Source organism: Lacerta agilis, chromosome 9, assembly GCF_009819535.1.
Source record: "Lacerta agilis isolate rLacAgi1 chromosome 9, rLacAgi1.pri, whole genome shotgun sequence".
Classification (NCBI taxonomy): Eukaryota; Metazoa; Chordata; class Lepidosauria; order Squamata; family Lacertidae; genus Lacerta; species Lacerta agilis.
Genome location: NC_046320.1, coordinates 53,366,039 through 53,392,336, shown reverse-complemented (window position 1 = coordinate 53,392,336; position 26,298 = coordinate 53,366,039). Strand labels below are relative to the sequence as shown.

The following is a 26,298-nucleotide window of genomic DNA, read 5'->3' as shown; positions in this document are numbered from 1 at the left end:
TGACAATTCCCACATCAAAACAGTACTTTATTTTGCAATTTTTGCCTCATTACTCCCACATAAAGATCTTTCAGCTGTCAAGTGTACACGGTGAAGAAATGCTTCTCAGTCAACAAGCTGGGTGCATCTGGACGTGTCTCTATGATACACCAGTACATATATCAGCTGGGCCCCAAGTCCATATTTGAACTCTTGGCTCCCAGTACCTTGTGTAGCACACTAAAGTCTACACTACTAGATTAGCTTATTAGTTCTGCTTACTCCAGGGCTGATCAATGTGTCAACCTGAAAACAGACCAAGTATTATAACTGAACATGGCAAAAAGGTTCACTCTAACTTCACATCATTATTTGATGTCAAACAATGAGGCAAATCCCAAAAAGTATATACAAAAACCACCTTTGCTTTTACAAAAGATTTTGTTTCCCATATTGATTAATCCAGGCAGCTAACTCATTGGTTTATGTAACTTTATTGAAGAAAATAAAATCAATTACTAGGAGAGCTATTAGTTGATCATTCATCCATTGACAACTTGCATCATTTATTCAGTGCTATATTAAACTGTTGTGGAAGATAGATTAACTAATAGCTCCAAGCATCCTAACAAAATTTAAATGAGAGTTACAAAAATGTTCTGAGACCCTATTTTGGAATACAAGAGATGTTGGACTTCCAATTTCCATTCTCTGTAGAACAAGAACTGGTCATTCCTTTATTGACATGCATAAGATACATCACGTGTTCTGTTCTGCTGATGCTACAGGTTCTGTACCAATTCTCCAGCCATACCAGTTATGAGCACAAGTATGTCATGAAACCTCAGTCTCTAACACTGGAAGGATTTAAAACAAGATGGATGATGCTACAGCAATGTTATTTCCTGTGATGTGAGCAAACTGAACATCCATCTCCCTCCCTTTGGGCGATATCTTCAGTAGAACTGTTAGAGCAGTGAGGAATGATTTCAATCTCATAACCAAGTTAGAGTGAAGACATTGGCCACAACACACATGCTCCATTTAAAGAATTCTGAATCTTGGGCAATTGTTCTTGTATAACTACTTTACAGATTCTAAAAAGCAGTTATTGTCCAAAGCTGGAAGAGCTAAAGTCTTCTCAGATGAGCATGTGCATGAATGGATAGAGGTAAATAAAAAAAAAAAAAAAGATGAGGTCTGATAGGGGAGCAGCCGGATAAGAAAATCAAAAAGGAACAGTAATTTAAAGTTTATTCCAGCTATAATGCAGGTTATTCTGATTTAAGGTAGCATCACATGGCATACTTCTGAGTCCATTCCCGAGATATTCTGTTGTACCTGTAAGAGGAAAACATGTTAAGCAAAATCAGCCAAACTACAATCAGTAATAAAATATTCCACACATTAAAGTCTCCTTCAGCTTCCCAGGAACATGCTAATTTATACTAATTTTCGCAAGAAACAAAAAACCCAACAACTATGTCATCCTATGAAACCTAGAAAGTCAAGCTTTTGATCCAACAGGCAGAAGACTAAAAAATATAGTGAAGTAGTTGCTAACTTGATATGAACAATCTACTTGACATTACTGATACAACACAGCAGCTCCGCCTAGTTTAACTTGTATAGAAATTTTTGATCTTTTATCCCTAAACAAAGCAGCCAACTTCATCCAGAAATTGGAATTCTAAACATACAAAATCCCTACCTATGCTTCCATTTTCCTTAACTGTGCCAAACAAACCACTCCAAATAGCACAAACAAGAAGTAAAACTAGCATTAATGCCAGACTGCCTTAAAATATCCCCATCCAGATGCACTACTACTTTTGGTGTTGTTCTTGATCACTAACCTAAAATTGTAAGAGACACTGGGCAAAGCACACATGCCATTTTTTTATCTCATGTGTAAAACATATTACTGCATGTTAGAAAATCACATCTTAATGTGCAAGTACAGGTGGATGTTCGGTTGTGTTATGACAAGTAATGCAAAATTCCAAACTTTGACAAACAACACAATCAAGTCATGAAGTCCTTTTGCCAGCCTCCCTCTCAAAAAGCAGGGATGTTGAGAGAACTGTGCAGGAGCTCTACTGTGATTGAACCAGTTCTATATTTACATGCTCAGTTATTATGTTAGTGCCTACTTATACATGCCTAGTAACTTCTTCTACTTCATGAGCTCTGAATTTCACTTACTTTACAGTTTATATTAGATGACCAAAGCCATCGTCTTTGAAGTAGTGCCAAAAATACCTACCAGATAAAGCAGCAGTTGCAGAACCAAGAAAAACAACTAGAAAACCTTGTTTTATGTTTGGCTCTACTTGTTTAGCCATGCAGAAATAGGTCTCTCACACTGAATACCGATCGAGCTGTTAAGCTTCGTATTTCAGTAACTGGTACAATCTTTTATTTGTTAGTTAAATCCAGTGCCTTAAGCATGCTGCACTCAAGTGCTGAAGTCCCAACATCATTAACGCACCATGAAGTGCAGATAGTCTTACCCTACAGCATAGCGTATTTCTCTGTCCACTCTCTTGCTAACCTATTGTACCTAATTGGATAAGTATATTTAGTAAGAAAGACAAGCGAATAGATCCTTTAAGTCTACCTGGAAGCAGTTCTAGAACTAATGGGAAATTTTGATGCAACCACAGTTAAATCCAGAACAGAAGGCAATCGTTTAGAGCCATAGAAGTATCAGATAACTTTGCACTCCCTCCACCCTCCCTCAAACTCAAAACCTTGTGTGATGTTTTTAAACTGTTCCATAACAAACAACAGAAATAAGTATTTTGGCCAGGGTTAGGGTCTAACTTCAGTTTTAGCACTGTCCTGGAGCCTTCTGTATATAAAAAAAAACCAGAGCATTTTAACCCAAGTCAGTCTCCAATTTGAAAAGAGCAAAAGAAACTCACTAATTTTCTAACCACATCTCTTCACTAAGGCAATCTTTCCAAGGGAGCTATACTTACTTGTCTCTGTCTGTTTTATAGATACGTGCAATCTCTGGCACTAGGGGATCATCTGGATTTGGGTCACATAGCAGTGAACAAATGGATAACAGAACTGCAACAAAAAAGTAGCATTTATGGTGAAAATCTGAAAAGGACTAGGAAATACTTCATCAAAAGACAAGCTAATTATCTACCGCTGCATGTGCATGTATTATCAAGCACATATACTTGAGTAAAAAGGTTGCCTCAAGGGTGTGACCAAGTTCATTACAATCAGGGATGCTGAGATGGGGTACAAGGCCTAGACCCCATTTTCTTTTCTTTCCTTAGAAATCTCCATCCCATGTAGAATGAATGTTAAACAAAATATTCAGGCAACATGTGAAGCAATCTCTAAGATAAAATTCGGATACCCCCTTTCAGTGTTTACAGTCAAAGTGTCAAGCCAGACCCATGATTGTACATGCTCAAGACTAACCTAACATTATTTTAAAATGACCCAGGAAGTCCCTTCTCCAGACATTTTGAAACCTTTTGGCGGAGTTTTCCCCAGTGTGGTTCACTCTAATTTTTTCTCTAGATACAGAAAATGGAGGTTCATTTGGGACTTTAAGCCCTCCATCTCACCCCGAAGAGGCAATACAAATTGCCATGTGACACTAAGCATCTGCAAAACTTAAGCAAATTTGTGCCCTTCTTTACAGTGGGGCAGAGGGCCCAATAAAATCCTGTTGGCACCCCTGGTTGCAATGACAACTGAATGCTCATTTAAAAGCTTTATACACATGAATGCTGCAAATTGCAGAACACAAACTTCATCCTAGATTTTAATAGCTTGAGCCATATTGTCTGCATTCCTCTCTGCCTAGGGACAACACTGTATAAACACATAGACATGGCATGTATTAATCCAAGCTCAGGTGTAATGCTTACTGCTCCTTAGCCAAAATCACAATTCTCTACAGCAGTGCTCCTATAACCAAATCACTCTGATGACTTTCTAAAAAGTCTCGCTTATCAGTGCAAGGAGACATATCAAAGAAGAAAGCAATCACATATGTGATGGTAACTGCCTGAATATTTTGACTTTAAACACATGAAAAAAGGTAAAGGGACCCCTGACCGTTAGGTCCAGTCACGGACGACTCTGGGGTTGTGGTGCTCATCTCGCTTTACAGGCTGAGGGAGCCGGCGTACAGCTTCCGGGTCATGTGGCCAGCATGACTAAGCCGCTTCTGGTGAACCAGAGCAGCGCACAAAAACACCGTTTACCTTCCCGCCGGAGCAGTACAGTGGTACCTCTGGTTACGTACTTAATTCGTTCCAAAGGTCCGTTCTTAACCTGAAACTGTTCTTAACCTGAAGCACCACTTTAGCTAATGGGACCTCCCGCTGAAGCGTTATTTCTGGGTTAGCGGAGTATGTAACCTGAAGCGTATGTAACCAGAGGTACCACTGTACCTATTTATCTACTTGCACTGCATGCTTTCGAACTGTTAGGTTGGCAGGAGTTAAACACATGAAAGTGTCCTTCAATTCTAGCATCACTACATCAATATCTTACACTTTTAATATGTTACAAAGTTTGTATATTATTTAAGCTAGATTTTTTCTCTTGCCAGTTCTAAATCAGTATTTTAAATAGCACCTAAGTTTTACATATACTGCAAATTTTAATAGTCATGGTCAGAACAATGAAGTCAAAATAACACTCAAATATCAACCAAAGATACACTGGGAGAGGAAGAAGCTATACATTCAGATATGCCTCTTCCCACAATGGAAGTAAAAAAATACAAGATGTTTCATTAACCCAATGACATTTTTGTGAAATACTTCCCTTACCTTTAGAAATAGTTAAAGCAGGAGACCACTGTGACCTTAGAATGTCGAGACAAATGCTGCCATTACTGTTAATATTTGGATGATAAATTCTTGTTGTAAATGCAACCTAGAAGAAATGTATATCAATCTGCAGTTAGCACACATGTCCTTCTGTTCAGGTTAAGGTGCCGGTTGTCAGAATATTTACAGTACACACTATTTATTTAAACTGGCCATTGAGGGAATTGCTCACATGTCAGGTACTCTTTCCCCACTCAAGTATTTTATTGTTTTCACTTATTTATACAAGATCATTTTTTTTAAACCTACATAAGCACTAAATGTGATGTGACCTGTGGTACTGAACCTAAAAACACCAAAGTTCAATTATGTGGTGTTTATGTGTGCATTATTGTAAATATTCAGAACTTATGCACATGAGGGGGCACATTTACAGCAAGCTATTAATGAAATAAATGCCATTTTATATATTCACGTCTAAAGTATTCAAGTCAGCTACTTTATATTTTATCTTGCCAACTTAGGAAATACAGTGAATGTATGCCCACTATGATCAAAAGATTAGGACATTTCCCAATTTTTTAATCTGGGGCATTTTTTGTGAATTAAAGCAATGCAAAATGAGTTTCTGCTTGTATAATGGAACTTCACCTTCCTTTCCTCCCCACCTCAGCCCTCTGCACACTCCCCAAATCTGCTCCAGGAGGTCACCCAAAAATCTAGGGGACTCTTGGTAATTTTATACATTTTCTCCTTAAACTCACAGGACAAGCTTTTTGCCAGCAGTATCCCATTCACATCATTGCCTAGCATTGTCTGGGGGTAACAGTAATACTGTACTTGACAGATTCAAGAGAATTACAGAAACATTAGTAAGACGTCTGCTGTGCAACACATGGAATTGCTGTTCTGAACAAAGAATTGAACTACCTTTGGAGACAAATTAAGTTGTATGGTTCATGATTTGGTTTTACAAAGATTATCACCAGTCAACATTATGGAACTAGACTGAAGGCACTTTCAATAATTTCTGAACAAAACACTTCATATAATCACTTGAATGTTTAGGGGTACTCTCATTTTCCTACTCATATTGAAATACTGTCCCCTCAATGAGGTTAAACATAGATTCACAAAATGTTTAGAGGTATGCGTACCCCTGCATCCCCCAGAAAAAAGCACTGCAGACAGTTATAGAACTGAATAAGAAATTATTTGATTTCCGTAATCTTTTGAACACAATTCATGTATTAGCTGCAATTCAATCCAAACCTCAGAAAGATTAGCACGCAAACCAGTTATTTAATGGAATAAACAAGCTGCCATGGCTTTTCTATTAGAGATGGCACAAGCACTGTAAGCAAATATAGCCACAAAAATACTTGTTTCTTAGACAGTGGCCTATAATTCACAAGTCCAGAGAGGTTCAATTTTTAGAAGCAAAAGACTCTTCCAAATTTATGCTTACCTTGGGTGGTTTGAAAGGGTAGTCTGTAGGAAAGTGAATTGTCAGGAAGAAAACACCACCTTGATATGGACTGTCATTCTGTCAGAAGGAAATTCAGAGCAAATTCAGAATTTTTAGCAGGACCCATAGAGACTTCAGAATAGCAAAGCACAGTAACATTAAGCTGTGCTCAAAGTTTAAATATTAGCCTAACTATAAAAAAGTCATCTGCAACAAGATGTTTACCAGATTTGTACCAGAGCTCAGTTTAACCAAGCACTGCAAATGGCGATACAGTCTTATAAAAATATAGATATGGAAATCCCCATGAATATTCTTCCATGTGTATTGACAAGTAACTAGAGAAACAGTCTTTTGCATTACAACACTCCTTTCAGTCGCTAAATGAAACCTTTTTTATTCTTAAACTTTACGTTTCGGCAATTTAAATCTTGCTGACAGTCCTGTTTTATCTGCTTGCTTATTATGCAGTTTTGATGTTAAAATATTGTTAATGGTATTTTGAGTTGTATAAAGCATTGGTCTTCAACTGATCTGAGGTGGGTTGGAACAGGTACACTACCACCATGCAGGTAAAAGTTTAAGAAAACAAATGCATGTTTATATTAGAACTGGGCTCTGGGTCTGAAAAGGTTGATGATACAGTGTAAATTATTCTGAGACTGATCTGGTAGCAGTGGTATAGAAATATTTTAATAAAACAAATCTCTATTGTGTGCAATTTGAGAAAGGTCTACAAAGATTATCTACTTTCAGGACATATACTGGTAGCCTCCTTAGCTTCCCAAGAGAAGCAGAAAAGTATCTGTACCAAGATAAATTAGTTGGCCCAATAAAATGTACTATAACCTCCCTACTAATACACCTTTCAAAACAGATATGAGAGTGGCCTTAAGAGTTTCAAACACTTCTATTTTAAATCATCGTTCAGAAAGTTGAAATACTTACAGGGCCCATAATTGTGGCTTGCCAATGAAACACTGAGAAGAGGGAGGAAAAAAAAAAGAAAAGTTCAGTATTTCTTTAGGGAAAAGAGCATATAGACAGCCATAGAGCAAGTCACATTGGTTTAGTAGGTTTAAACTTAGTTGTCAGTTACTTACTGTCATCTCCAACAGGGCCTGCAGAACACTGAGCTGGTGGGTCACGAGCCAAGTCACTAAGTTCCTATAAAAATAAATATTACATTTTTAGAGTACATCCTATATAGAGTTCGTTTCTGCCCCTCCCGAAAGGTCATAGAAAGAGAATCTTATATTCTGTCCATTTCAAATTTAATTCCATACCAAATTACTGTTACAGAGTGTCACAAAACAGGTACCATGTTCTCTTAAAGAATTAATGGAGGCAGGGTTCAGAGGTTGTGAACATTTACAGCTAACTTGTTTGGTACTCATGAGTCAAGGGAAGCAAGACAAAAAAGCTCATTCCTTACTAAGAATAGCTTGTTAGTGTGCTTTCATGCAAGCAAGTCATAAAGAATGGGATGTGAAGGCATCCCTTCACTTGCAGCTACACTGGATACATACACAGTGTAAAGCAAAGGTACCGGTAGTATTGATACGCTGCAGGTAGGCATTGCTACCAACCTTCATCTGTTAAGAATGTGATGAGCAAAGTCAAGATTTTCAGCGACGTTAATACAACCTCCTGACACCTAGCCAAGTTTCCCTTTTACCCATGCATTCATTCAATCTATACTAAACTTCAGAAGGAGTTGAGCCTTTATTTGGAAGCTTTTTAAGCCATCTTAGTTCATGGCTGTACTGCAAGAATACAGCGTGGTTCACTAACTGCAACATGAACTTTCAGAAGTAAGCTTAAGTTTTTCCAATGCACACTAGCAAGTTAGCATGGCTTTTTCAAGTATTTACATTCATTTTTATGTATATACCTACAATCCTTGAGTGTTCACTGTTATTTGTGCCCTATAATTGTTGCCACAGCAAGTAATATGTTATATTAATGGAGCAAGTCACTAACACTTTGTTGTAGAAAGACACAATCAACATCTACCATACACGGGCACTTTAACCTCTATTTGAAATGAAGGAAATAAGTCCCTGCCTTAATATTCTCCATTTTGCTATATTTTCAGAGGTTTGTACATTTTCAGAGTAAAGCAAGCATTTACTCTGTGGAAGCATCCCATGATATGCAATATAATTTAGCTTCCTTCTCAGAAGATAACATAGCATTAACCACTCAAAGAAATGGCATACAGCAGAATTAAAATCTGACCACAGATAACGACTTCACAACACAGTACAGTGGTACCTTGGTTTGTATGTCAAACCTGTCACGTCAAACACGTCAAACCTGGAAGTGTGTGTCCCGGTTTGCAACCTTTTGGGGGGGAATTACAACCCCTTTTTTGTAATATTTTTTTTAGGCCCCACTGGCGAAAGCGCGCCTTGGGTTACAACTTCTTTTGGTTTACAAATGGTCCTCCGGAATGGATTATGGTTGTAAAGCAAGGTACCACTGTATCTTTGTTGCAGATTGCAAATAAGTCCACTTGAAGGTGCAGGTTCCCAATCTGGGGCTGCTTCTGGATCCAGCTTTGTAACTGAAGGCACTTCCAGCCATTGAAAATACTATGACAACTATGGCCATTCCTGGACTGGGAAAGCCTGGCCACAGTAGTTCATACACTGGTTTCTTCAAGACTGGGTTATCACAATGCACTGTATGTGGCGCTTCCCTTCCACTTGATCCAGAAGCTGCAATTAGTGCATAATGCTGCAGCACAACTGCTGACAGGAGTTAGACGCTGCCAGAGACCTGCACTGGTTGCAGATTTGCTACCAGGCCAAGTTCATGGTGTGACATTATTATATAAAGGCCTTAACACCTTGGGACCAGCTTATCTGCAAGAGCACCTTACCTCATTTATGCTCACTTAACAACTTCGATCTGCAGAACTGGTAAAGTTATAGATGCCACGTAATACTCATTCCACATTTGTGAGTAATCAGTCTTTTAGTGTGGCAGAAGTGGAACTCCCTGCCTACTGACATCAGTCAAGAGCTTTCACAGTAGTCTTTTTGGCACCTGCTAAAAGCATGTTTAGACAAGCCTACCCAGGGATGTAGAATGTTTACATGTGTTTTAATCTGCTTTTACCGTACCACTGTTTTTGATTATTGTTTGAATGCTTTAAATAGCTGTTTTCCCCATTTTATTCTTTTTCCCCCCAGACAGCTTTGAGGGTGCATTTTTTCTTAGTCAAGAGGTATATAAAAGTGCATGAAATAATGTAAGAACTAGCACACTTTTTGGAGGGGTGTGTGTTACAAATTAACCTACCTACACCTTTATGATTCATCTCCAACACTGCACACACAGAAGGCAGTTCATGCAACCAACCTATCCCTTCACGTACTCCTCCCTACAGTCCCCTATGCTTCCAAATAGCGCTCAAATAAAAGTTGATTTGTTCTGCCCATTTTGCACAACTTCCCTCTCCTATGGCAACTCTGCACAACAGGGCACAACGTGTTCATTAGTTCTCTGCCAACCTTCTGGGGAGCTTGTTTTGGGGTGGGAGGATAAAGGAATAGGGAGTATCTATTGTGTGGAGCTGTCTTTTGCTTACATAATGGCTCCCATCTGCATGCCATGCTAAGCCAACCCATGACCTAGTGTACAAGCAAATACATACATTCATACATGAAACCAGGACACTTAATTGAGCCCTTCAGCAATGCCCTTGGAGCTGCTTGCAATAAAACAGAGGCACCTTTTTAAAAATTACATTTTCTGCCTGTTAACAAAATGACAGAGTGGTCACTAGGCAAGCCTTGCTGGAAAGAATGGCTCCGAAGGGGACATCCACAACCAAAAGGCCCTCACCCCAGTCACCACCGGCCTCGCCTCTCGCTTCGCTTCACAAGGACCTTATGTCACAGAACTCAATTCACATCCAGGTACCGGTACATTTGGGAGCAAGCAGAGATAGACCTAAGTTAGTCACGTTCATAAACCTCATTGAGACTATGTCTGGATGCTTTACCTGAGATTCCTGCATTGAAGGGGGTTGAACTAGATGACCCTTGGTTCCCTTCCAACTCTAAGATTCTATAATTCTAAGTACCCAAACTCCAGGCCATAAAGTGCTTTTCAAAAAGGTAAGCATCAGCACTTTGAATTGAGACTGTAAATGGGTTACAAGCCAACATAGCTATTTAGGAATGCACATGGCATGTTCCCTAGGATGAGACCTAGTTAGTAGTCTAGCAGCTACACTGTGAGCCAACTAAAATCTCCAAAGCTTTCAAAAGAAATCTCATGTATAGTGCAAAGCAACAGACTAATTTGTAGGCTATCAGAGCATGAATTACCAAGGCAAGGCCAAATCTGCCCAGAATTTAGCTGGTGCACCAGCCCACGATAAAGATAGGTGCTACAAACCACAGAGGCAAGCCCCCCGGTGACAAAGCTGAAAACTTAGCACTGAATTGAAAATCTGTTCCTTTGGAGAAAATGCAACTGTGTCCAAGTTGTTTGTGCCTAGGCAGAAAAACCACCTATCAACAGCACCACCATCTTGTTAGGATTGAGCTCTATGTGGATGGCCCTCATCCATCACCAGACAGTGGATTCAATACTTCCCCCACCTCACATTAAATTACACCTTCAAGAATTAAATTACACCCTTCAGGAATTAGTCGTGCAATTAGGAGGAACTACAACAACATGCCATCTCTGAACACAGGTAACAGGTATTATTTTGGAAATGCTGATGGCGATTTCCAACTCTCATTATCCCAACACAGTTATCCATCAGGGCAACTAAGTGTGTCAGAACCAGACTGAAAGGGATCCAGATTATTCTCATTCAGAAGAGTCACCGCCAGCTTCAGGACCTTGCTCAAGAAAAGGATATTTCCAATATGCTAATCACATGCGTCTGACGAAATACAACTTTTGTAAAAGTTTCCGAGAGAAACAATTTCCCAATAGTAGATGAGATTTACACTCACCTTATACATATATCATGCAGCTTACACAAAAACACAGTACAAGTCAACCCAAGAGCAAGCAAAACACTCTTATGACATTGAACAGGAGTCGGCAACGTGCAGCCCACAAAGACTGTTTTACCGGCCCATGAGCCGCCCCCGAACCGAGCCACCCGCTCAGCGAGTCCCCCACGCGCTGTGCTAAGGCAGCACAGCACGGTGCGGGGACTAGCCGAGCGGCGCCGGAAATTGGATCTGCGCGTGTCCATACACCCAAAATTGCTTCTGTGCAGGCGCAATTTCTGGCGTCTGGGCATGCGCAGAAGCAATTTCCGGCACCGTGGACATGTGCAGACACGATTTCCGGTGTTGCGATGTGCTAGTCCAGCCCACGGTCGATCTCCATGGGAGTGATCCGGCCCATGGCCAGTAAACCTTGCCGACCCCTGACATTTGAGTGACATGCCTTCACATATCAAACTGCCTTTGCAGTTCTCAGGCAAGCAATTTTTCCAATTTTAAAGGACAGAAGAAGCACCCAAAAGCACACAAAATTGAATCAAAGTCATGGTATTGGTTTCCTGCATATTGCCATTTACTGTGCAGTTTGTTTTACGCAGGAAAAGCTTAAAACATCTGCCCAATCCATAGACCGATACATATCCTTTAAAACTAGTTCTACCAATCTTACTCACCAGAGCTCTTTACCAATGAAAGTCTAAATGGCTTGAACTACTTTAATGCCCACTGGTTTCACACACCAGAGGAAAATCCCAATTGGTATAATGTCTCAATAATTAATAATAAATCATGATAATATTTCTATACCACCCTTCAACCGTAGATCTCAGGACGGCTCACAACATAAGATAAAAACACAATACAGATTAGAAAAACAAGAACAAAAAAAAACCCAAACAAATAATCCCCCTCTCCCATTAAAAAGTGTATAGTATGTTAATGGTGGGTGAGTATAATGATTGCAGCAGCCAAACCTCCCTGGGGAGAACAGCCATGGCAGAAATGGCCCATTCTTGTGTTGTCACCCTCCTGACTTTTGGGGGGAGGCACACAAAGAAGGGCCTCATATGATGATCACAGGGTCCAGGTAGGTTCATATAAAAAGAGGCGGTCCTTGAGGTATTGCAGTCCTGAGCCGTTTATGGGTTTATAGGTCAAATCCAGCACTTTGAAGTGGGCTTGGAAACTAATCTGCAGCCAGTGCAGTAGGGCAAGGATCGGTGTAATATGCTCAAACTGTCTTGCTCCAGTGAGCATTCTGGCTACTGAATTCTGCACCAAAATATGCTTTGAAGAAAGCTCTATTATCACTGTATATTATTACCAATGTACTTGTTGATAGAGCTGAGGAAAGCTAATCTAACCAGGAAATAAACATGCTCCTAATCTAGAGTAGTTAACCCATTTCTGGATGCCCCAACAACAAATTATTTAATGACAAATACCCCATTAACAACAACAACACCCCATTAAGTGAAGAGTCCCTTTAATTTAGCACTTGCTTAACGTGTAACAGTAATACATTCAAGTAAGGAAGCATGTGTGTATACCCTCCATGGCACAGCCTTAACCTCTGTGTTGCCCCTAGATAAACACCCACTTCCAAGTACACATGTACACAGGGTCTAACAAACAACCAGGTCGCGATGGAGTGCTGTAAGCAAGCAAATTAGGGGATAAGCGACCTGTTATTAGCAATTACAGTGCTGCATTAATAGCATGGCTTTTTAAGATGCCCCCCCCATTCCTAGCTTTAATATTTCACATCACTGTTTGGCATTTTGAAGAGACTCACTTTGTTATTAGGTAGTAGCAGTGGTCAACACCAAAAGCTGTCTGTAGAAAAAGAAACACACTACTATGATTGGCAGGAGTTAAGAATCCCTGCTTCCAGTCTTGCTTGTGAACAACTCGGTCAATTCTGCCTTCAGTAACATGGAAAACGTAAGGCAGGTGTCCTACTGCTATAACTTCTGCCCTGGACACAGGCTCTTCCATGAGAACACCACTAGTATCATAGTACAGTGGTACCTCTGGTTGCGAACAGGATTTGTTCCAGAGCCATCCGCAACCTGAAGTGCCGCATCTGCGGGCACACGATTCGGTGCTTCTGCGCATAACGTCATTTTGCGTGTCTGCGCATGTGTGAATTGCCGAACCCGGAAGTAACCCATTCCGGTACTTCCGGGTTTGGCGCGTTCGTATCCCGTGACGAATGCAACCTGAAGCAATCATAACCACAGGTACGACTGTACTGAGATTTCTAATAACGTTTTGAACCAGAATGTCAGCCCTGGCAGACATTTGAACTATGTATGTCAACATGCTCCTTCCATTAAATCCTATTCACGCCTCTGTGAAACACGTTCCCTTCAGAAAATATCATGCCAGAAAGCATGTGCTTGCATTATGGAGGGCTAGAATATGGGTAGGCAAACTAAGGCCCAGGGACCAGATCCAGCCCAATCGCCTTCTAAATCCAGCCCGCGGACGGTCCGGGAATCAGCGTGTTTTTAAATGAGTAGAATATGTGCTTTTATTTAAAATGCATAGGAATTTGTTCATTTAATATAGGTAGGTAGGTAGAGACAGACAGACAGTCCAGCCCCCCCACAAGGTCCGAGGGACAGTGGACCGGCCCCCTGCTGAAAATGTTTGCTGACCCCTGGGCTAGAAGATGCTTTCCAAGATACATTTTGAACAAGTCTGTCAGCAGTACAATCGCTTCCGAAAGATCCTCCCTCCCATCCACAGGTTGGCAGATACTGTATAGAGATCCTTGTACACAAATATCCTTTGTCCATATAAACTACTGCTATCTGCAAGATATGTGGACTGAGATACTAATCCTAACACTAGCATTAGAAAAAACAACTGACCCCAGCCCACCATCTCTGCTCTGGAAACTATGTACAGGCAAAACAAAACACATCATTGGCTCTCCCTTGAAGAGTGGGGCAATGAGGGTTCAGTCACTCCACAGAATCCAATGTGGTCCAGTGAAGGTCCTCTGCCAGGGGGCATTAAATCCATGCAAACCTTAGCTAGTACAGGACACACTGACCACCTCCATAAATATCTTATTCCTTCCAGAAACTATGTGATGCATTCCTGGCTTAGAGACTCGATACACGCAGTTTGAGAACCAGTGCTGCAGGTAATTCAGTCCTCCTACCTTGTTTTCTACAATACAAAAATGGTACAACCACCTTGTACTTACGCTTTACAGTTGTAAAGACTGGATCATAGGCTACAGAAGTTGCAACAGAAATAATGATAGCAGAACGTTGGATATCAGCAGTTCTCTCTACCTTGAATAATTACAACCTAAGATAATACCAACTGTAATTACCTCCAGATGACACTATTCCACTAAGTGAACTCACAACTTTGGTGCATGGCTTGCACATGAACTAAGCTTCCGATTGCTTATGTTTAGTTCATTTCCCGTGATGATTGTGTTCAAGTGATAGAGGAAGAAAGGGGAAATGGTGCTCTTGCTATGCCTAGATTAGAAGAAACAAGTGGTAACTAAATCTACTGCTGCTTGCATTGCAAAACAGCTTAGGAGCAGGAAAAACTAGACTTGGATGAGTCTGCATTAACTAAACCTCCAAGTAGCAATTAGCAACAGGGAAGTGCAGAATATATATAAAACTGTCTTATACAAAATCCAGCCATCTAGGCCTGGTAGTGGAATTCCTAGTCCTGCTATCAGTGATCCTTTTAATGGAAATACTGAACCTAGTACTTGCGTGCACTCTGCCTCAGCACTTTTTTGAATAGTGAACAGCAAAACCAGAGCACTGTATTTCACCCACACATACCAAATACCAGGATCACTTCCAAAGCACATACATTGGCCAGAGTTTCTAAATTTGCTTTGTAAGATTTCTTTTTTTTTGAAAGAAAGTTGCACTCATTTAGGACTGTTGGCTCCCAATTTGGTTTTATGGGTATTGGTTAATACAAATTTGGTTTAGAAGTTATGTATATTCTGCCATCTATCCAAGCAACCTGTAAGTACTCTTTTAGATACTCCAGGTGACTTGTTTGGAAACACACTAGGAGGTATTGGTCAGATTATTGATCATCAAAATCTATTTTATCATTATAGCTTTGTTCCAAGCCAGACTAGTGTTTTTTTTTTTAGAACTTTACTATTAGGTTAAGTAACTGGTGAAGTATAAATTCATTTCCAACTGGGGTACAGTACTAACAACAGTATAAATAACTCCATTAGTTACTATAAACTACCGGTAGTTTCACTGGAGGCCACATGACTTCTCCGTCAAAAGATTTACTCATTCAATTATCCTTAAGAGCCACAAGGATTGTTGCCCCTTTAGATGACTCCAGATTAGTTTATTCCACCCTGTAATTCTGTGGTTCTCAAATTGTAGGACAGGTCATGACCTAGGTGGCATGAATGTCCTGTTGCAGAGGAGTCACACTGGATTGGTGAAGGAGTCACTGCTTGTTTCCAGCATATGATCAGAGTGAATTTGTCCTCTTTTGTAAAGGGTGTGTTGGAGCACCGATCCAACATCCCTCCTTGCAGCAGCAGGTGCACTGTGTGTGATCTATACAAAAGGATCTTTACACACTTATAGACTAGAGGAGGGGATATCAAGTTGAACGTTTTGAAAATGTTTCTGGCCTCAAACTGAGAACTTTCATAATAGGATTTTACCCACTTAAAGGAAATAAGGAATTAAGTTTCTTCTAGGCAGCTTAGTTGAAAGGAACTTATAGGAAACAATACCAAATGTAAAGTAGGAAGTTTTGCCAATTAATGGAGAAAAATTCACTCATTTATAAAAGAAGATTTAATGGAGTGTGTTGAAGTCATACTACTGAATGTTCTTTTGAAGCCTTGCAAAAGTTACTTGAGAAAGCAAAGTATTTAAGGCTTAGGCATGTATGTCTACATGATTATCTGAAATTAGAACCCAGTCAAAAGCAGCTTGAAGTGTTCCAACCACATTTCCTTGTTCAGCAATCTAGATCAGGAACACACTTTATTCTACATATGCTGCTCTCTTTGAGTTAAGAGCTTTTACTCAATTTTACAGATTTGTTACTTATGCACACAAGGCCCTCCAACCCAAACACTGCATGAAATTATTAACCTTGTACGAGTTTAGCTATAGTTTGAAGCTGGTATAGTAGACAACACCAACATTTTAGTTACAGGTGGGTAGCCGTGTTGGTCTGCCATCTGAAGAAGTGTGCATGCACACGAAAGCTCATACCAGGAACAAACTCAGTTGGTCTCTAAGGTGCTACTAGAAAGAATTTTTGATTTTGTTTTGACCAACATTTTAGGTTGTGTATCATTTCATAGCAAGTAGAAAATTTAACTATTAGCACTAAACCTGTTCCATGATCTCCAGGCAAGATTCACACATTTCTGTGCTATATTCAAAATTCCATTAGGGACTATGATTATCACAGCCATCCTCCTAACTGGGAGGAATTGAGGCTAATTTATGTCATTCTCTACTTTAGGGCACAAGTACTCAGAGGTACAGCATGGCACTGATGAGCTCCAGCTCTCCCCGCCCCACCCACGAGCAACCCTGGTGCTAAGCATGACCAAACCATTCATAAAAGGTGCAGATTCCAGGCAGCTAACTCAAATTTGTGGCACCCAAGGTCAAACTAAATTTGTCAGCCTCTTTTCAGGTTTAGATTCCATTGAAAAAAGACATACAGTACAAACCTATTTTCTTAACAGTACTGAGGAAGAAGCAGAAGACTTGGGAAGCTTTTAGAAATGAGTGTAGGCAAGCAGATACCAAACCCTAAAGCAGCCTTCTTTGATATAGCGCCCTCCTGAAGTTTCAGGCTGTAACTGCCATCCCTCACCATTTGTCATGCTGGCTAGAGCTGATGGATATCACCTAGAGGGCATTTTGTTGGGGAAGGCTACTCTAGATGTTTACCGAGCTAGATGGATCAATGGTCTGACTTAACCCAAGGAAGCTTTCCTACATTCATATAGTTGTGGTGGTCCGTATCCCCACTGCACCACCCCAAGAACATCTTGCAATGTTTAGATCTACGGTATGAAGCATATTGAGAGAAATAAAAGGGCTGTAAAGCACACCTATCAGTATTGTGCACAGGTTTAAACTGTAATAATGTATCACACAGCCAAGACCAGGTCCTTTTTTAGACTTGAGGGGCCCAGGGACTGAACATTTTTGTGGTCACCTCCATAAGAACGCTTGCTAAAAGAACTGAATAAACATGTAATCCTTTCCAAAACCATCCATATTTGATACCAGAGGTGCCAGAGGTTTCTGATCTTATTTGATTTTAATCCGATTTTGAACTGTACTTCAGTCAATTGCTGAATTTTATGTTTTAATGTATTTATATTTTGATGTTAGCTTCCCTGAGTCCAGTTATGGCTGGGGAGAGCGGGATATAAATAAAATTATTATTATTGTTAAGATTCTCTCTCTCTCTGTGTGTGTGTGTGTGTGTGTGTGAATGATTCACTTTCTATGCATGGCACTCCTTCAGTCTATGGAATGACTTAAGGAGATACAGAGCCTATGAGTGTGCTTTCTGAGACAAGAGGAAATGGTAAATATGTTTCTTCTCTGCTTCTTCTTGAGGTCTTGGCTTTCTTTTGGCAGCCACACTTTCAAAGTGTTGTAAATACACTGTGGATTCACTTTGGTACCTGCCAATGATAGCATCTAAAGTGTAATGTCTACAAAACAAAACAGGGTCAATGCAAAAAATAACTGAAGCACTATAAGGCCTATTCAGGAAGATAATCAAACTCCCTTCACCATTACTCTTCTATATCCTAATCTGGATGCCGACAAAGAAGTAGGGCAGCTCAGTTATTTGTCTTCAGACGCTCAGGTCTGAAGCAGCAGCTGCTGCTGGCCAAGAAGAACCCAAGCAGAATCGGTGTCAGAAGGAATTGACGCCAGAGTTGATTTGGAATAATCAGGCCTAAGCATTTGACTTCTCCCAGCAAAGACAGAAAAAATGAACAAGGGAACAGCTGCTATTGTCGTTGATAGTAGACTCGTTCACATGTTGCATTAAACCAGAGTTAAATACATTCCAGCTGCTGCACCACCAACCGGAAAGGCTCATGACAATTTCTCTCTAAATAGTGAGCAGTATATAGTACATTTGGAGAAACAAACCACAAGCACAGAATATGCCTTGTTTCCCAGTGGTACAGCAGGATTAAACCAACAATTTTGTGTGTTCAGATTAAATTATACTTTCGCTTTAACAATGGTTTAGTGTGTTGTGCAAACTCACCCAAATATGTGAAATAACGTATTCCACTTCTAAAACAATAAGTAATTGCAGAGTCTCCTACTAAATGGGTTTCTAATGAGTGATTAATTTAGTTAATTCATGCCAAAAGGTCATTACAACCCTACAGTAGAGTTTGTTTGGGGCTCTTCTCATTATATTTATGGAGCTCAATTGCTCCATAAAAATTGGCAGCAATTATTATCAATGTTTATGTGCTCCCACCTCCAAGGCATGTTATCCCCCCCCCACTACCACAGGGTATGACCAAGGCAGCAATAAGCTACAGTAAGGTCTTGCTAAGTTTTGCGGGCATCTAGACATCGAAGCAAAAATAAGCAGACATTAAATTTAAGAATTACTTTGCAATCTCACACTGCAGGTGAAGGAATGCATGTCTGATTAGGCAGTATTCACAGGGGCGTATTCACAGGAAAATACTCCAAGAAATGTAGGCTAAAAGACTTTCCCCAATACCATCAGCAGAGTGATTTGATGTAAGGCATGCATTCAAACATGCAATAACCAATTGAAGACTGATTTGATCTACTGCCAGGAATTTTGTACCATTTGTGTAGGTGACCTCTAAGTCTAACATCACTGCAAATTAGTATCATGCAAGATAGAAGAAATAAGGCAGTTGAACAATTGTCAAAATGGCCCAGAGAATGTTTTTGTGACATTTTTGGGTGGCTGTACCTGAAGACAAAGGAAAACAAAGTAAACCTAGCATCATGCAATGTTGACAGAAAAGCAGATGGTAGAGAAAGACAAAGAATGAAGACAACTGAATGCAGCATAACAATTGCCAGTTAAGCACACACTGATCTTAACACTTATTTATTAGAGAGTAAAAATTCAGATGGTCTTAAATGACAATAGTGGCCTTAAAGGAACAACATTCTACCAAATAATTGCCACCTTTTGCTTTTCAAATGCATTGTAAAAAAAAAAAGATGATAAATGTATGAATGCTACTAAGCTTCAAATTTAGTTTTCTCCCTCCATGATTAAACCAACTTACAGGATCTAGACTTCATCCTACCACTTATAACACACTCTTAAATGTGGACTAACCCCCTCCCCCGTAACCTGCATATGCTGTTTATCTGAACAAAACAATGTCAAAGTCTATACCATCTTGCTCACCCAAGCTGAATATCCATGGCTACTAAAGTTCTAGACCTTGGGATATTTTAAAAACAGATATCCCACTAGAACAAAAACAAAAATCTCACTGGGATATACATTTTAAGTGTTGCCAACTACAAAAACAAGAAAAAGCATTTCTGCATCAGCCATTAAGGGGATGAAGATGTGAATGATCTACACATGTAAAAGTCCTGCAACTGATAAATTACAGAATTAAAATTCAAGAAAATAAAAGATAATTGGAAAAATAGTAAGAAATGTTTAATTATCAAGAACAGACAGAAGTGGATAAACATTGCATGGTGTAGCAACTAGACCATTGGTAGACCATTGGTGTATAACTGGGGAACCCAGGTTATTATTAATCAATTAAATTAGTATACTGCCCACCATCCATAAAGGTATAAATCTCCACTCATACATAAAAGTTCACTGAATGACATTGGGCAGTCAATCCCTCTCAATAATAATAATTTAATTTTTATTATTTATATGCCACCCATCTGACTGGATTGCCCCAGCCACTCTGGGCAGCTTCCAACAAAATATTAAAACACAAAAAAACCTACCTGTACAGGGCTGCCTTCAGATGTCTCCTAAAAGTCAGATAGATGCTTATTTCCTTGACTAATTTTGATAACCTAAACTACAAAAAAGGGGCTGCTGGGAGGATGGGGAACAGAAGAGAAAGAACCACTTACACTACCTTGAGCTCCTCTGAAGGAGGGTTACACAAAATGGAATTGTCAAGGAACTTTTAGCAAGTAAAGGTAAGCAGGAATAGGAGGCAGGGTGGTCAACTGGAAATTTAAAAACCAATTAACACAAAGGTGCGGAAGCTATGGCCCACCATGTTAGAATCCAAATACCATCAACCCCAACCAGTAAAGCCAACGGTAAAGAAGAGTTTGGATTTGATATCCCGCTTTATCACTACCCGAAGGAGTCACAAAGAGGCTAACATTCTCCTTTCCCTTCCTCCCCCACAACAAACACTCTGAGGTTAGTGGGGCTGAGAGACTTCAGAGAAGTGTGACTAGCCCAAGGTCACCCAGCAGCTGCATGTGGAGGAGCAGAGACGTGAACCCAGTTCCCCAGATTGTGAGTCTACCGCTCTTAACCGCTACACCACACTGGCTCTCTGGTGAGCGATTATGCAAGTTGAAATCCATCAAATGTTACAAGGCCACTGGATCCTCCCTGCATCCTGCCCACCACCACCATCAGGTTTAAGATACTGGCTAGGTCTGGTATTATTCAAATTACACAAAAGGCCTCTGAATGGTTTTCATTCCACAGGGCTGATTACTTTTAAAAAATATTTTCCTCCACAACACAACTAATTCTCAAAGAGCTTTTTGAAGGGTCAAACACAAGGCAAAAAATCTAGTAGTGCTTAAAAAAGCTCCCATAATAGGGCCAAACTCAAGTCCTTAAACTGGGTTAAGAAGAACATAAGTAAATTCCCAAATGTACTTCATGAACAGTGCTTTTAAAAAATCGAATCTCTTCCCACACTGAAGCTTCAATATTTATAGTTGCATTAATTGAAACAGAAACAGAATGAGTTATTTTAAGGATCCTCTTAAAGATGTAGATACTTAAGTTGAGAAAATATTTTACATTAGTAAATTTTATAAAGCCTTAGCCTATCAATGTGTTGACTGCCTCTAGAATTGCATCAATTTAATAAACATATAAAGCTAGCAATGAATGAGTAAACAAGCATCTTGGCAAAAGATTTTGTAGTTTAAGATGAAGATGCACCAATTACTGTAAATGAAAGTCTACATGAATTCATGGCTCGGCAAATATGAAAGCTGTCCTACAATACTTTTATTGCGTATTTTAGCTGCACCAGAATAGTTAATGAAAACAGCAGAAAATGTGTACTTCGAATTGTAGGACTAGTAAGGGGCCTTTAGGCAGAATAAAAATTGAATATGTTATGCAAAGTTACTACTTGAAGCTAGAATAGACCTATAAGTTCACAGTGGTCACTGCCTAGTTTAAGGTCTCCTTTAACATCATTAACATTTTTATTTTTTGCTTGGCCTACAATACTTACCTTGAGCTTGTGTTTTGGCCAGGTAATTTTGTGTAGTTACATGACATGATAAACGTGATGTTATGTCAACTAATCAAAATGCATATTTATTCAATCACACCCTAGGAGGACTAGGTAAAAAAGGACATCAATTTTCATGAGTTCTAGAACAGTACATGTGCATTGATTTCAGCCAATATTGGGCAAGGTTAAATTATCAGTGTTAATTCTATTGCAGTGTTCAGTGTCCCAACTCTAAGAGTATAGACTTTGGCTCCTGAGAGCATTCTTAACCAGAGAAACTGAATTTCAAAAGCTAACCTGCCACTCAATATGATACTTTAACATGCCTTCAGAAAAACAGGCAAGAAAATACCATAGATTCAATATCCATTTTGTCATGGACTTTCTAGTGAGTCCACTTCCGGTCTAATTCTTTGAATTCTAAGGCATTTACACACACATTACTAATAAGCACTTGAGAGTCGGGCTGCTAAACGTTTTGCCTCTATATGTTGTTGACAAAACTAATTAAAGCTGGGCGACTCCCTGAAGAGTTGTTATTCTCTACTGCAGGGGAAACAAGTTCGAGAGCAAGCTTACCAAAAGCTGTTATTAAGATTTTATTTAATACTAATTCTGTCCAAACACACCAGTGAACGCAGAGGGCAAGATGTGGGGCTGTGCTTTTGTGTAGCAGCGACGACGTCAGAACCTCAGCAAATACATTATTGCTGGCAAAAGGAGCCTCACACTGTTAATATAAATGGCTCAGCTTCTTAATTCATAACCAAACCGGGGGGGGGGGGGTGTTCCGAAAACCTCTCCTAACGCGTTCCCAAGACCCAATGAGTTTGTAGGACTTGATTCACAACGGATCCCCTCGGTTTGCAAAGAGAGAAAAGAAACCCAAAAACGTCATCAGTGAAACCAGGCGGGTGACGACGTTACCTAAGCCGCACCCTCTGCTGCCACCACCAGCGAACCTTCTTCCCGTCGGAATAAGGGCTGACTTCCTCCACCACGACACTCGTTTCAAATTAGCTCGTTACTCCACCCTCCTTCTAGATTGTGCAAGAACGAAATTCTCGATGCATCACACAGCCGCCGCCACATACTTCCGCCCCTTGTCAAGAGCGCAGGCAAAAGCCGTGTACGTATTCCGCATTTAACACCCAACCCCTTCCCCCCCCATATAAAAGAGAGAAAGGAAAAAATTAAAAGAAAAAGGGAGGGGGCGGGCAGACGGGGACTCCGAAGAGGATACGGTCGGTCGGCAGCTGCAGCGGCCGAGAATGTGGATGTGCGTGTGTCAGTCATGTTATTGCCGAAAGCTGGCGAGAGAGAGAGAGAGAGAGAGAAAGAGATCCCAGGGAAGCGCCTGAACTAGGCAAACCCGCCGCCGCCGCCGCCATCTTACAATGCGGGAAAGAAGTTCCCGGCCAGAACAGTGAAGCTGGCTGACGGGGAAGCGGATTTCACAGATGTAGTCACACAGATGTGGACACACAAATACAAATACAAATACACACACACACACACACAGGGTGGTGGTGGGGGAGGAGGGAAACGTTTCTGCCACCTTTCTTTTCTCCGCCCGAAGCCGGATCGGCAAATCGGGCTTTGTCATGACAATGCCTCCCCGGTCCGGAGTTTCCAGGCGAGGGGCCGAAGCTGACACGGAGCGAGCGGGGTCTAGCCCCTCGCGGACCCCCCGAAGGCCTCGGGGAAGAGCCAGGGCAGCTGCTTCCCCAGCAGGGCCCGGCAGGGAAGGGGAGCGACGGGGACGGGAGACCCGTTTCCCATCACCCCCTCCCTCCCTCCTTCCCACACGCAGCCTGTCCCACCCTTCCAGCGAGGGCCGTCCCCGCCGCTGAGGGCTTTCTCGAGGCCGACCCCGCCTGGGCGCCCCCCGCTCACCTTGTTGATGCGTTTTAGCGCCATCCTTTCTCCTGCGCTGCGGGGGCGAGTGTCGCTGTGGTGGTGGTGGTGATGGTGGTGGCCGCCGCGGCCGGGGGTTGTTCTAGCTGCTCCTCCTCCTCCTACGCCGCCTCGTCGTCGTCGTCGTCGCCGGGCCCTGTCTGCGCCGCCGCTGCCGCACTCCCTCCCTGCGGGTGGGGGATGGAGCCTCTCGCTCACTCGCTGCCTGCGCTTCTCCTTCCTCCGGAAACAGCCGGGGGCGCCCGCCCGCACCGAACACCAGCCGCGACGTCACCGGCCGAGCCGCCTCTTCGTCTAACTGCGGCGAATTCCCCGTCAGGCAAGAGGGAAACCGAAGGTGCTGCGAGCGACCTGGCCGGGAGGAGAGTGGGAAGTAGAGCGACAGTGGAGCTCAGGCGCCACCGCCGCCGATGGCGAGGCCAAGGAAAGGGGCGGGACTAGATATAGGCCCCGCCTCCCCCTCTTTCACCGCCGCCGCCCTCCCTCCTGGGGGCGAAGGCGGGCTCACGGCGAAAAGCCGCGTGAGGCCACGCCCCCTAGGGCGATCCCGATTGGTTGAGGCCCGCAACGCTTAACTGCCGCCGTAGGGAGGGTGACCGCGCGCGCATTCAGGGAGGAAAATGGGAGGTGCGGGGGGGGGGGAGAGGAAAGGGAGAGCGAAAGCCGTGAGGCTCGGCGCATGCGTGCTGCCGGGTGTTTGTTTCTCCGTCCCCTCCTCCACAGTTAAGCGAGAAGGGCAAAAACGAAATGTCGCGAGTCGACATCTCGCGAGATGAGATGCGCGTGTCCGGGGCCCTCAATAATAATATTTTAAAAATCGCGTTCAGCTACTGTCAGGAGGCGATGAAAAGCGCGCGTGCTGGAATCCCGGTCTCTTTCTTATTTTATTTTTTTGAAACACACCCTCGTTTGTGAAATACCCTCCCACGGCGCAACAATAAGGGTCGATAGTCCGATAGGCCCTTACAGTACAGCGCTTGACTGTGCCGCAGTTCGAATCCCGGATATAGCGCGAGCCATAAATATTTATTTATTTATTTATTTCTCTATATTTATATCCACTTTAGGGGTCGCGCATTCGCCAAATGGCCGTCGCGACCGGATCTTCTTTTTTAATCGAGAGCGAGGCCCCCACGTATCCCTCCGCACAGCTGGCAGGGAGAGAGGGAGAAGGAGGTTGTGGTATCGCCTTCTTTTTCTCGCTCCCCCCCCCCCAAAAAAAATAAAATAAACCCACAACGGTTATCCTGTATGGGCAATATGAGGGGCAGCCTTTCAACGACAGCCTTAGGGCGAGGGGCGGATAATAATAAATGGTGCTGGTGACATTTACTTGGGAGAAAACCCCACCGAGACACGTTTCTTCCTTGTGTTAAGGATACGAAGCCTGGCCATGATCAAGGCGGCCTTCTAAAAACAGGAAATGGTTTCTGTAGCCCTGACCTAAGCACATGAACTTGGGCCTGAATCCCACTATACTTAGCCAGTTTAATTTTCCTTAGCCAGTTTAGTTGACAGCCCAGTTCTGCACCTTTTGTTACTCGCAAGTCAGCCCCGCGGTTTCTGGGACATAATTTCATGAACTTCATTTGTCTAAAATGAAGGACAAGTGCAGGATCCAAAAACTAAGGGATGGAGAACCAGAGCATGGTATACCTGGTGTAGTTCAGTGGTTTGCTTAAAAGGTTTTAAACCGGAGCCTGACTTTACCACATTTGCATTTCCTCTGGGCCTGCCCAAGAGGACAATATGCTTCTTCACAACCACCATTTAATGTATTGAAACCAATTGGTCTGGTGGAACACCCTCCCTTGAGATGTCAAGGAGATAAATAACTACAAACTGTTAGAAGACATCTGAAGGCAGCCCTGTACCAGGAAGTTTTTTATGCTTTAATGTATGTTTTAGTATATATACTGTAAACTGCCCAGAGTAGCTGGCGAAACCCAGCCAGATAGGCAGGGTATAAATAATAAAATAATAAAAAATAATTGTTATTATTCATTAATTGATCTTCCTTAAGCACAAAACAGCATCTATCACACCTGACAGCAGTAGGTTGTGCAACTGCTGGCCGCACCTCACCCCAGCATCTTCCACCTAAGGCTGCTGCTTCACTCTGCACTAATGGTAGAGATGGCCCTGGATTTCCTCCATCAAACAAAAAAGCCATTTCCAACTCTATGATTCTATTGTTTTTGATGTTCATTTACAAGAAGAGGAAGCAACCTGTGATTTCTGTTCCATGCATGTATTTTGTAATGCCTGCAGAGGAACTAAATGAATTTCCCACCATGCTGAGATGTGCAATTTCCATGTGTAGAGAAACACACATTTTGCTTTGGTTATTGTCTAGTACGTGTGGGAAGATACAAGTATGAGTCATTTCCTCTCTTCACACATCCATAACAGCCAGCATACCTGTTTTCTGGGAACAACAGGCTAACTATACTGGAAAGGACAGTGGAAAAGCATCAGGATCCATATTGGTGTACTAATATCATTTCCATTATCTTATTTTAAGATTATTATTTTTAAGCCATTGTTTCCCACTTCAGACAGTATCAGTGGGAAGGGTTGAAACACATAAGAGGGGGAAAAACAACACTTGCCCAGATT

The 26,298-nt window shown here is 41.6% G+C and overlaps 1 protein-coding gene across 2 annotated transcripts; it reads right to left on the bottom strand.

Moving 5' to 3' along the window:
• Positions 1-24,124, bottom strand: UBE2D3 (ubiquitin conjugating enzyme E2 D3). 2 transcript variants are annotated; one of them, XM_033160364.1, is made up of 8 exons: positions 23,659-24,124; positions 7,362-7,425; positions 7,207-7,238; positions 6,259-6,336; positions 4,791-4,896; positions 2,964-3,057; positions 2,493-2,542; positions 1-1,320 (listed from the first exon to the last, which is right to left on the bottom strand). In XM_033160364.1, the coding sequence occupies exons 1-7, from the start codon at positions 23,680-23,682 to the stop codon at positions 2,494-2,496; spliced, it is 447 nt and encodes a 148-aa protein (XP_033016255.1). In that variant the 5' UTR covers positions 23,683-24,124; the 3' UTR covers positions 1-1,320; position 2,493. The 2 variants fall into 2 exon arrangements, with proteins under 2 accessions (XP_033016255.1, XP_033016256.1); XM_033160365.1 differs by lacking the exon at positions 2,493-2,542 and having other exon boundaries at positions 23,659-24,121.
• Positions 24,125-26,298: the final 2,174 nt, after the last annotated feature.

Excerpts from the sequence above, each read along its gene's own strand:
- UBE2D3 (XM_033160364.1), bottom strand. The coding sequence starts at position 23,682 with ATGGCGCTAAAACGCATCAACAAG. Across the intron at positions 7,426-23,658 it reads CGCTAAAACGCATCAACAAG|GAACTTAGTGACTTGGCTCG; the intron begins GTGAGCGGGGGG and ends TTATTTTTATAG. Across the intron at positions 4,897-6,258 it reads ACCCTTTCAAACCACCCAAG|GTTGCATTTACAACAAGAAT; the intron begins GTAAGCATAAAT and ends CATTTCTTCTAG.